This window comes from Pleurodeles waltl, chromosome 3_1 (genome assembly GCF_031143425.1).
Source record: "Pleurodeles waltl isolate 20211129_DDA chromosome 3_1, aPleWal1.hap1.20221129, whole genome shotgun sequence".
NCBI lineage: Eukaryota > Metazoa > Chordata > Amphibia > Caudata > Salamandridae > Pleurodeles > Pleurodeles waltl.
Window position 1 is genome coordinate 1439426508 of NC_090440.1, and position 12694 is coordinate 1439439201.

The window sequence follows — 12694 nt, forward strand, 5'->3', positions numbered from 1 at the left end:
GATAGGCTATGTGCAAATTTGGAAAAACGGATAGCAGAAAAGGCACTGGGTGGTGTTGGGAAACGGAATACCCATGTAGTTTACTGGAAGTGGAAATACAGCTCCCCAGAATGAAAGGGAGACGCCCTCTGCATTCCTGGTGTTGGTGTCACTTTTTTTTCCTAAGTGGAATGAAGACCAAAAAAAACCTTTGCAAATATGGAAACTGTGATCCAAGGAAATTAAGTGGGGGGTCACAATTTTGAATCAACCGGGTAAGCCAGAATAAGTAAAAAAAAAAAAAAAGAAGGAGGGGCCAGGAAATATGGACTTGGGCCTCTTGGCACTTGTACAGTGCAATTCTGGAGTGAAATTTGCAGAAACAGACCAGTTCAAAAACTGTATTGGACAAACACCCCTTAAGATAATTCTTTGCTTATAAAAAAATAAAAAAATAGTCCAGGTCTAGAAAAGTGGTGTCCCGGTGAGAAGGGCCTGTAAGGTCAATCTACATTCACCAGGTAAAGCTAATTTGCATTTACGTGTAAATTTAGGTTGTGTAGATATCCTGAAAATCAGACATGGATCAGCCCTCTTGAACATATATTGCCACCTCTGTTAAAAGAGATAATAAAAATAAAAAATAAAAACTCTTTTGCAGGCATGTCCACTATAGAGCCAGGAGGGCCAAAAGGTCTGGTTGTCTACTTAAAATAGATATCCATAAAATGCATCTAAATGAAAATCATTTACATTGTCAATTTAGTGTAGATGTTGTATACCCGGGACATTTGTTGGATACTTATGCCCTTTAGCAAACGAACCTAGCCTCAACAGTTTCTTTATAAAACTGAATATTTAGGGCCGACCCTTTCACGATCGGTATTTGAGAAACGCGTCAATGTTTTGCTGTCTTTTAAAGGCAAACGTCACATTTGGAAATATCAAAAGCCAGTAGTTGCCAAAAGTGAGATATTAGCGTAATGGGCCAGGCATGAAGCCTCAATTTAATGTATTGCAGCCCATTGCGACAGGCCAGGACTGAGTAAAACTAAGTAGCAAAAGACAGATTTACACCAGGGCTTGAGACTTGTATCGAGTTACTGGGGCCACGCCTGAAAGTTTGAGACCCACTCAAAGATAAGAAACTCGCAACTAATGAATAGTCCTGAGCGCCAAGCGAGAGGCCAAGGGCTGACATTTTGATTACGCCACTGTGCGAGTGAGACTGCGATTTCATACGCAAAACTCGAATGCAACGCCCAGCAAGGTGAGGGCGCACGCCATACACGTTAGACGGCGCGCCAACGAGTCCACCCAAGCCCACTAAGAAACTTTGCCACAGTATGTGAAACTCTTTCGGAGTTGGAGACCATGCGCCAAGCTGTGAGACTAGGGGCAGATTTAGTGCAGCACAATTTTTCCTGCCCCTCCACCCCCACACCCCCCCGAACGCCACCATGGTAGTGCCGTATTTAAAATACGGCGCACCATGGTGGAGGTTAGGTTGGCTAGCGTTATAATTATTTACGCTAGGCCAGCGCTTTGTAGGATTAAAGTAAAAAATGATGATGCTAATCCCGAAAGCACCCAGATGCCCATTGTAATCGATGGTAGCCTCTTTTTAACGCCTGCACGTAACTGGCGTTAAAAAATGCTGCAAAGGAATCTTATAGATTCCTTTGTGCCATTTTTACGCCGCCCCCTTGCATACATTATACCTGGCGCAGGCATAATGTGGAGCAAGGGCTACAAAGTGGCACAATGCAAGCATTGTGCCACCTTGTAAATATGGTGCAGCATTTTTCCCCTTCCAACTCCACATTAGCATAAAACAAATGACGCTAATGTGGCAGTTGAACGGCGCAAGGCCAGCATAAATCTGGCCCTAGGAGTGTCCCAATGTGAGTAACACATGCCCTAGGAGTGAGATGTTACCCTATAGTCGGGCCACTGGAATTATGCAAATTGTGGCAAATTTAGCATAATTATACATTTGCCACATAAGCGATCACCTGCTGCATAATCTGCAAATTTTAACAAAAGAACAATTTTGTTTCCAGCTCAAACGATTCAAAAGTTACTAAAAAAATGCAGCAACACCTGTTGCTGTGCATGGCCCTGCCCATAGTGTAAGACGTATGCCCAAGGTGTGGGACACTGGCGCTCATCTATTAAGCAAGATCGTCCTCCATGGGCCGCAGACACCTTTTGAGTGAGACCTAGCTCAGCGTGCGCGACTTGCAACCACTGTGCTCAATGTGTTATTTGCACCAATTAAGTGAGACTGATCCAAAACAAGTACATCTCGCCCAGTGAGACATGATCCACTGTAAGTGACTCAGATGGAAGGGCAGGCCGGTCCGCATCGCAGACCAAATAGGGGCTCGCACACAACACCTCCCCTGTGTGGGACGGAAGCCAAGAGAGGGCAAGAAGCCCACGAAAAAGGTGTGCAAGGATTGGCAGGTGGCCTTTGACCGAGCCAATACAGACGCACTAGGAAAGGGTAAACGGGCGGCCACGGTAGGCACCCGCACAATCAAGAGGCCCAAAGCTTTTTCCAACCACCCACACCTAAGTAGAAGTGTGTCACAACTGCTGGACGATTAGGCGGAGCAAGATGGAGGAGACAAACTTGGTTTGGCCTGAAGCACAAAAGCCTAAAAGAGGCCTGCTCCAAATGGTTCTTGGGATGCCTTACAGAAGGGACAAGGGGAAGCAGGCAAGGTCCTTGAGATGCCTCATCACAGGGACAGGAGCTAGCAGGTTAAAGAGGGCCACAGGGGTCAGTAGCAGGCGGCCACTGCACTTGTAACCCGGGACCACCCATTGGTAACAAGGCGGGGGAGCCAAGTAGCCGCCAAACGCTGTATATTATCCCACGAATGCTAGGATCCCATTGGGATGAAAAATAGGCCCGGGAAACCTAAAAAAACAAAGTGTCCCACAATAGTGGATTATCCCTTTTCGCATAGCACAGCTTTGGTGTTTTAAGTAGTATCAAAATAAGAAAAGTGGAGGGGTTCTCTGAAAGAGACATGTCCAAAAAACTGAAACTGAATAAAGGATCTTAGTCTAGCTGCGAAGATCTATAGCTGCCAAGATCTATGAAGTAGATATTGACACTTAACTTTTGTTTTCTTAACTCCAGTGAGATTAAAAAAAAATGCAAACATCTTTAGCACTCTTTGTGCATAGACACGTTTACACAAGTGTACCACAGCTTAATATAATTGAGGTCACTTCTGTTCAGGCCCCCTGCCCCTTCTCAATCTACATACATTAATGCACCCGTAGCCGGCCTAAATTAACTTTTCATATCAATGGCCGGCCCAGCTGGGGTTGGTATTGATGCCTCCTGCCCTGTTGGTGAAAGGAAGGTAACAGAAGCCCATCTACCTCCTGATCCAGGCCTCCAGAAAGGCCACTTAGGCCCCCACTGGGCTGCTGGCGGCATCTGAACAGCAGAGCTCGATCTCAAATCGGACACCACTGTAACTCACACTGGCCCATCGGCCATTACCCGAGTGTCCACCTTGCCAATCCGACCCCGACGAAGACCATCATGAAAGGAGACAGTGTTTGATCAGCGCCAAGAAGAGATTGATGGACAGACAGAGAAGCACAAGATGTTCTTGATTTAAGGGCGATGCATGGGACATTTGATTACTATTATATGCGATGTTGATGCAGCATGTAATGCCTCTCAGAATGTGTTGCAAAAACTGCAACCGTTTTAAACCCTGCAAAGGCTCCGTGTATTCATGAACGAAAGAGGAACCGGGAGCAAGCTGGGGAAACGTAAGGGGTCACTGGTTTGTCTGTGAGTCCCTTGCACGAATCGTAGGGGTTAGATCACTGAGATGGAGCGAAAAACAGTAAAACTGACAACCAAAGAGTGAGAAAGTTTTCCAAGAAATGAGCAGTGGCGGCTGCCAGCAGCAACCGCTGCAAATCCTTTCTTTGTGAAAGGGGCGGGCTTTGTGGGGTGATCTGGACGAGTGAGTGCACTGTACATTCCCCTCAGAGCACATATGTGTTTGGCCGGCCAAATACACATGCGCAATAGGCTGTCTCCAGCCCTGCAACTGTGTTGCCAGGCTGGAGAGAGCCTGCACAGGATCCCAGCCTGCATGGGAGTGCCCTGGCTGGGTGCTCCCAGCCAATCCTGACGCTGTACTGAGCAACGTAAGGATTAGCGCAGGGCAGTTTGGGAGCCCGCTTTAGGATAGAAGCGTGATGGCGGCGGCGCGTGAAAGTATGTGTATTTTTATATTTGATTAATTCCCCCCCCCCCAAGGCCCACCCCACCCCACCCCATTTATAAGCCACGACTGGGAATGAGATGCACGCCTAGTAAGTGACATATTGTTCCTTCTTGGTAAACTCAAATACATGAATCTTAGTGCTAATTTGCGACACCAACACCCAAAAAAACAGCACTCTTAAGTTTCCCACGTCCATTTGCGGGTAGATCACCCAGTGTAGGATTTGTGCACGCATTTTGGGAATTGAGTTCTGATTTAACAATCAAGCGGCACTACAAATCCCAGAATGCAAAAGAAAAAAACAAATCCGAAGTGGAGGACTGAATTCAATTAAATTTTACACTTTCCACCCAGGACCTTTCGCAAACAAGACCATTAAAATAATAGGACAATAACGTAGATAAGTGAGACAAGGTAATGCAGAAAGAGAAAGTGGCAATAGAAAAATATCACTGGAAGCAATTGTGAGGGTGGGGTAAACTGGAAAGGGCTTGAGAAGGGAAACGTTCTGGGAGTGATAGAAAGGAATTCCCCGGACAGTGACTGAATATGCGGCTACGAGCCTCTCAGCTGAGAGCTACTTACTCAGGGAAACTTAAGAGCTCTTAAAGAGTAGAATGTATTCCTAGATGTAACACCCACTTGGTGAATGAGATAGCTAGCGTTCGCACCAAAAGGAAAAAAAAACCTTGCTCCAAGGTGCGAGACTTGCAACCACCCTGAGAGAGGTGCACCCCGTCTGACGCGCCCAGGTTAGATCTGTGCTCCTGGGTGTGGGATTCACACCCTGTGCCGGCCTGTGGAACTCCACCCACCCGAAGTGCGAGACCTTAATAGAAGGCGCGAGACTCGCCTACAAGTACTCATTCCTGTTATTGTGAAGTTTTGTTATCGTAAAGCACCCCCTCCCCCTGGTACTCACAGGAGTTTTCTGAGGTTATTGCCCATCCTGCTCCTTCCTCCATATAAGGGGGCCCTCTCTCTCTCTGGCAGGATCCGGCAGGGGAGAAAGGGTGAACAGCCGGTCCCTCACGGAACAGCAACCCGGTGATGGCGCTCAACACCCGGCCCCTTTGGGCGCCACAGCCGGTCCACAGCTGGTCACTTAAGAGCACCGGTCCTTCAGTGTGCAGCAGGTTCGTCTCCCTGGCCGGTCCGAGCCTCGCCTCGGTCCCTGCCCCGCTGGAAGTGCGTGTGGGGGACTCAGTCCAAGCACAAGTGCCAGATTTCTTGCTGCCAGGGTCGCTCTCTTGCTGGAGTAACCGCGAGGAGCTCACGCAACGCTCTTCTACACCCCACTCCAGAGCCCGGCCCGGACGTCTTCGTTCTGCACAAAGCTGGCTTGTCCGTTTCCTGGTTTCTAGCCCCGCAGCTGGCTCGGTCTCGGATGTTCGCAAACCTGCTGAGGGCTGGGAGGGGCGGCTCCAGCCTCCACCGGCCACAGATACCGGTTAAAGGCACCTGCTGGGGGGAGGAAGCCACCCCTGGCTCCCACAGCATGCTCACGCCATCTACCGGATGGCACGCGCCCCTTCCTTACGCATTATGCCCATTCCACCTGTGTAGGGACAGTGCAAGCGTCCGGTCTGTTTACGCTGTCAGACACGGGGAAAATGCTGCAGCCTTGAATACAAGTTGGGCGGCTAATTCAGTCTCGTGCATATACGCCTGTTTAAACAGGGGACGGAATTACATCAGTGCTTAACTTGTGCTTTTTGTTTCCGGTGCTGAGCGCCGGCACTTATTTGTGAGGGCCGGGGCTTATTCATATGCCTCAAGCATTTGCTGCGAGCAAAAGACACATATGTGAAAGACGGAAGAAGGGAAAACTAAAAAGCGTCATAAAGGGAGAAAGTAGAACGTTGCAGGATGAGCTGAAGGGACAGGTGTGGCCGTAAATGGATTGAAGAGGCCCGAGATGGCTTTAGGATTAAGCTGCCTCAGTATTCAGTGCTTGCAGATTTAATTACATCTGCCTCGTGTTTAAGAGAAGGGCTTCTCCTCCAATGGACAAATGGAGTAAGGGTCATCAGAGGTTGAGCTGTATGTCTAACCACCTAATTTAGATGGGCTAACATAAAGCTGTTGTTCAGTGCCCTTCACCATTGGGAAAAACCTGGCAGTAAGAAGCATTGAAAAGTGCTCAATGCCCCCATGGCCATAGGCGGAAGCTCCCATGGTGAGGGGGCACTGTTGTTTTAATAAAAAAAAAAAATCACTGTTGGGATTTTCCTTTTGAAGATAAAAAAAAGTGTAACTTTGCCATATAGTTGTGTCCTGTTTGACAGAGCCATCCATCAAAGTTACAATGCGGTGGTAGAAACCACTGTGATGGCAGTTCCTGTCAATGCTGGAAATATCCATTGGGCCGACAGTCATTTCAAAATTTGACCAATGGCACCTCTGCGAGGATGACATAGTAAATTACTCCATCACCCTGGCGGAGAACGTATAGACTGCCGAAACTGAAATCAGGCCCTTGGTCTTACACTTATCAAAGAGCAGAGCAGGAGATTTTAAGGTGCTCGCCAAAGTGAGAGAACCAACTTTCCTTTGTCTCTGTCTGCCTCATGCTGGTTCGCCCTCCGAATTTAAGACTATGTTTTACTTTGAATTGCATATTAATCAAACATTCACATTGTAATCTTTTTTTAAATTGCTATTTATTAGAAGATTTTCATGCACAACAAGAAGGAAACACAAATATATTCCAGTTCAACATATACAAGAATGCATGTAATATCACAACAATGAACAGTGGTCTTAATGCTGATATTGTTGTGGTCAGAGCAAAGTCATGTGAGGGAGGTTCTTGAACAAATATTTGAGGGGAACACGGGCGGCATGCAAAGTTTTGTGGGAAGGAGGAGCCCTCCAGGTCACCCAGGAGGAGGCTCAGGAAATATGGCAACTGGGTGTGACAGAGGGGGCGTGGCCAACCAGGATGGCCTATTAGATACTCCACTATAAGCTTCTATCTATTCTCAATAATCCTGCCGTATCCTGACTTTCCCCAGGCCATCTGCTTCTCCCAACACTCCTGTATCAACAGCACTGATGAGGGACACCTTTTCACAAAGAATGCAGCCCTGCAATATGGAGAAATGACCCAGCAACCCTAGGAGGCCTATGCCTGTTGGTGGCCCCGGCGGGGGTACGGCTCCTACTGGAAACGCAAAGCCTGACAAACTGTGGTGGTGAGCCCCTGAACCCCCAGCCAAGAGATGCAGTACTTGCCTGGGGGGGGGCCTGGGCAACCAGGGACATGGCGGTGGAACTGAAGACTTGGCCACTTGCGTTGGCCTGCCGAAGGTGGCCTCACCCATAGGAGGCAGCGAGGTGCTGAGACCTCGTGGTGGGACGCGCGGCGGGAGGCATGTCTGGGCCTGGATGCCCCAATGAGTAGCTGGATCCCTGGGGCCTTGGCCTTGTACAAGGGAGGCGCCAGGGTCTTTGTTGGGGGCTTCCTGGTCGGACCCGCATGGCAACCGGGTCCTCCTGCCTGCTATGATCCAAATTCACAGATCTGCAGCACTGATTCCGTGAGCCGTGACAACCTGCCGGTACAGTGTGGGTGAGAGCCTTGGAGCCTGAGCCCGCCTGCCCCATATGCCATCAGGGCTTATCCAGAGAACCTTACCACACAGGTGCTTCTGTCCCTCTCACTCTGCACCTGCATCCCCTGGGGAGGCACATCTGGACTCCTGAAGCCTGCCCGGTGGGGCCACTGACAAGACAGCGCAACATGATCTCGTGCTTTCATCTGCTTCAGTGCAGTTCCTCGCAGGCCCACGGAAGAATATGAGGCCCGTAGCCAACTCTAGTGGCCCAGGTCACAATCAAAACCCAAAAGAGTACCCCACATCCTGAACGCCACACCTGGTAAGAGACAACTGCAGGTGAGACCATCTCAGGTGATCGACCCTAACAAAATACCAAAAACAGTAGCTTTATTCTAACCGTGGCGACAGAGCAGAATCACTAAAGTTGAAAGGAGTACTGCCCACATTGGACTCTGCCCATATAAGGTAACGGCCGCACCGATGCCCTGAAGTGCAGCTGCAACGGGTTTAGCACCTGCGTGGTGCTCTGATGCCATCATGATTAAAGACAAAGGCCCAAGGCAATGCAGACAAACAAAATTTATAACTATGCCCAACCGGTGCAGCCTCTTGCTCAGATGGAGACGGAAAGAGACCCTAGCGCGAGGACACCGGAAAAGAGAACAGAGGATCCTGTCTCTTCCCTGATGAATCTCATGGCAGCAATCCAGGGATCCAAAGCTGAAGTGATCTACAAGATCGAAATAGTTGCGGTGGAGGTCAACCTACTCCAAGCAGACTTACATATGGTGTCGGACCGGGTGGGCACGACAGAATAGAACATTGGTGCACTTCAGATGGAGGTTATTTGCCTACACACTCCAGTCTTCGATCCTACAAAAACTGACAGCACGTTTAACACATTGAGGATTCTGAGGGCCACTCTAGAAGAAATAACCTTTGTTTTGTGGGGTTTCCAGAGAGAGCGGAGGGCCAATCTGCGGAGCTACTCTTGGAGGAATGGATCGCAACAGTTCTAATGCCGAAAAGACTCTCTAATTTATTCTCAATCAGGTGGGCCTATAGAGCCGTGGTCCCTCTGCCAAAGCCAGGGCCCCCCATGTGCTATTATTGTCCGCCTATTCGACTTTCGGGACCAAGATGCTATACTGCAATGTATCCAAACACTGGACCGTCCGCTCTGTCAGGGAAAACCTATCTCCATATTCCCAGACTGCACCCAGAGTATGCAAGAACACGGCTGCTAGGAGAATAATGCAAGCTCATAATTTGAAATACTGTCTCTTCTTTCCTGCAAAACTCAGGGTCCAACATGGAGGGTAGGTGCTGTTCTTCTTCAGCCCTCCAGAGGCAAATGACTGGCTCGATGCTAGCTCGACTGGCGAATCAGGAAAACTCTCGAGCCTCAATCATGCTCTTACATGATAGAGGAGGAAGCCTGGTTTCTACTCGAAAAGCTATTAACTGTGTCTTTCATGCTCACTTAAGTACCATTTATGCTGAACAGGGACTAACCTAGCCGCAGGCCATTTCAGACTACTTATTAGAAAGTCTGCTTCCTAGTCTTAGTCACGAAGACAGCACCAACCTAGATAGACCCATCACGCAAGAGATCTCTGCAGTCACATTAAAAAGAGCCAAAACACCAGGGAATGATGGGCTCCACGTGGAGTTTTATTGTCGGTACATAGATGTCCTGGGTGATAAACTACTGGAGGTCTTCGAGGAAGCCCTCCAAAGGGCAACTCTCCCCCTAAACTCCGGGAGGCTCTCAAAGTTATGATCCACAAACCTGGTAAGGACCCTAGTGTAGCATCATCATATAGACGTCAAGATACTTAGCAGCATTTTAGCAGCCCGTGTTCTCCCACATCTCCTGTCTTTGGTGCACTCGGACCAGTTGGGATTTATCCCTCGAAGAAGCACACTGCATAATCTAGGACGACTTTCCCATGTGTATCATGCTTCATGAACTCAAGATGACGAACTAGTGCTGGCTCTCCTGGATATTGAGCAAGCTGGTGGCATGTACGGCAGGTCCTAAGAAAGGTCGGGATGGGGCCTGGATTTGTGTGATGAATCCAACTCCTATATACAAACCCTCAAGCCCACTTGTGATCTGTTGGGGAGGTGTTTGGACTGCTTAATCTGTGTAGGGATATGAGGCAGAGCTGCCCTCTTTCACCGCTACTGTTTGCGCCTGCCATGGAACCCCTGGCAGTGAGACTGCATACACTAATGGCTCCCTGGTGAATCACTGTAGGAGAAACCACACATGTGATATCCATTTACGCAGATGACACCCTCATATACCTACACTGCCCACCCAATTCCATACCCATACTCCTGCAGGTGATGCAAGAGTTTGGGAAATCTCCCTCTATGTCCCGACCCTATCCTATGGGCTCTCTGACAGGAACCCCACTTGACACTCTTCTACCGGTGGGGCGCCTTTGGGAATTACAAGACCTCTGATATTTGGGAATTCATCTGGCCCCCACAGAGGAGGCCTTTCTGGAGCTTAACATTAGGAGGGTGGTCCAGAGCCTTTAGGCCTCCGTGCGCTTCTGGAGGGACTTGCATCTGTCCCTTATGGGGAAACTAGCCATTGCAAAAATGTTGCTTATCCCTCAATGTCTGTATGTCCTTTAGGGAATGTTTTAGATGATCCCATATCATTATTTCAAAATTATTGATAGCCTAGTTGTCTACTTGCTAAGGGTGGATGGGCGTAAACGAGTGAGCATAGCCACGTTAAAGAGACCATGGTCATGAGGGGATGTTGAGGCCCTTTGCATGGAACTCTATTATATATCAGCCCACTTGTAACATGCCATCTTTTGGCTAGATACAGAGGACTCCAGGGAAAAAACCCTTCAGAGGGGAACGCAAATGGAACTCTACTGACACTATTGCTGAGTGGATCATGGGTCCCCCTGAAACACCCTTCTTAATTCGACAAGTGACCATGATATGGGAGGGAGCTGTTAAGAGAGTGGTACAATGAGCTCCCTACTTGCCAGACTTGCCGCTCTGGATACTGCAACTCTTCCGCAAGTTAGCAGAATCGAAGTCACTCCGGTGATGGAGAGATGGAGGCTGATCCACTCTAGGGGACTTATACCCGGACGGTGTTATATTACGTATCCCAAAGTGGAAGAAACCTTCCATTTAGGCACAGGTCAATTCTTACACTATTAAAAAATCTCAGACACAGCAAGGGTGATCTGGCCCACATTCCCGAAGCCCCATTTGTCTCTGCCAATCTTAAGACATTGACGGAGATGGCTGAGGGACGCTGTCTGGTGTCCCACTTGTATAGAGCATTGCAGGAAGACTTGCTGACAAAGCCCCTACCCCATCCAGGCTAAGTGGGAGAGAGCGCTGCCAGAGCCAATTTCGGAGAGGGATTGGATACATACTCATGAGGGGGCCCGTACAGCTAGTTCTAGGTTTAAGCTCACACAATATAACCATATACATCGAAATTACCTATCACCCAAGAACCTGCATGTTATGTACCCCACACGCTGAGATGAATACCGCAGATGTTGAAGCCCTGCGGCAGACTTCATGCATATGGTTTGGAATTGTGTGACCCTCTCCTCATATTGGTGGCTGATACTCCAAAATCTCAACAGAGCCCCTGGGTGGAGGGTACCACTAGAAATTCGACAAGTGATATTAGGCCTGATTCCTTCCCCCCTGGTAAGAACCTTAGCAGGAAATTTGTCCTGCTTGGCATCACATTAACAAAATGCTGCATAGCAATAAAATGGATAAATGTGACGCCCACTCCCCCCACCCCAGGATGTGCTGACTGGCTTAGAGACTTCCTAGAGTGGACAATGGCAGAGGAATTTCGCATGATACATGTCCTTAATGATGCTAAACTAGAAGACTATGTCCAGGCTTGGAGGCCCATGATCGCTGACCTTCAAGATACACAGACTGAGAAGCCTAATGATCAGTCGCCTAATACTGTCCTTGCCCAAAGAATGGAATAGCTTTGCTGCTCTGCTATAGTGTTTACGTTTCTGACTATTGCAAGGTGCTAAGTTTTGCACAAGTATGGAATGGGGGTGGGGAGGGTTTTATGTATTGCTATGATCTTGTATATGTGTATTTGAACTGAATGTCTTCTGTTTTCGCATACGACATGTAACCAAAGGTTTTCCCAATAAACTTCAATAAAGATCATTAAAAGCAACTGGGGGAGGGAGAGAGAAGGGGGCACAGCATGGGGGAGCAAGAAAGCAATGTACTGAGAAGAGCCCACTAACTCGGTGACAGAAAAGTGCATACAGGTGTAAGGGGAACATACACATTTTGATTAATAATTGATGCTAACCTGTTTTTGCCTTTGTAAACTAAAAACCTCTAATTAACATTCATGGTTTCTATCTTTCATGTGGCGCCTAATGTGCTTTATGCTTAGTGAATGTATAGTCTGTGTGGGAGCGTGAGAAGAGAGCTTAAGCTTCCCTTACATTAACTGCTTTTCCAGTGTCAAACTTTACTCCCCTCCTAGATGCGATTTCCTCATAGGTAGAACTTCCCTCTCTGGCGGGGCTGGAAGGTTTGTAGTTTAGATACCATTCTTCACACAATCTCTCCTTGGCCCCCCTGGGGCCAAAGTGCAATGCTTCCTACCCTCTCCACGTGTCCGCTCCTTATTTTAAATTGATTCGTACATGCATCCACTCCCAGTGCAGTAAATGAAAAAAAATACTCTGAGATCCCATAAAGTGGCTGCCAGAGAGAGAGGGCGAGTCCCAAGGGGCATCGTCATGAAGAGTGAAACCAATGACAGCCAATCTGTGCATTACGTTTGATAAAGATAAATAAATAGGTAACAAACTGTTTCATTTACTTAAGTGA

The 12694-nt window shown here is 48.2% G+C and overlaps 1 protein-coding gene across 1 annotated transcript in view; it reads right to left on the minus strand.

Annotated features, from left to right (window-relative positions):
- Positions 1 to 5730, minus strand: part of C3_1H11orf52 (chromosome 3_1 C11orf52 homolog) — a 151508-nt gene extending 145778 nt beyond the window's left edge. Inside the window, exon 1 of the mRNA XM_069224999.1 lies at positions 5173 to 5730. Coding sequence (XP_069081100.1) covers positions 5173 to 5198 — 26 coding nt within the window. The 5' untranslated portion in view covers positions 5199 to 5730. The remainder of the gene's footprint in view (positions 1 to 5172) is intronic.
- Between the last annotated feature and the right edge of the window lie 6964 nt (positions 5731 to 12694).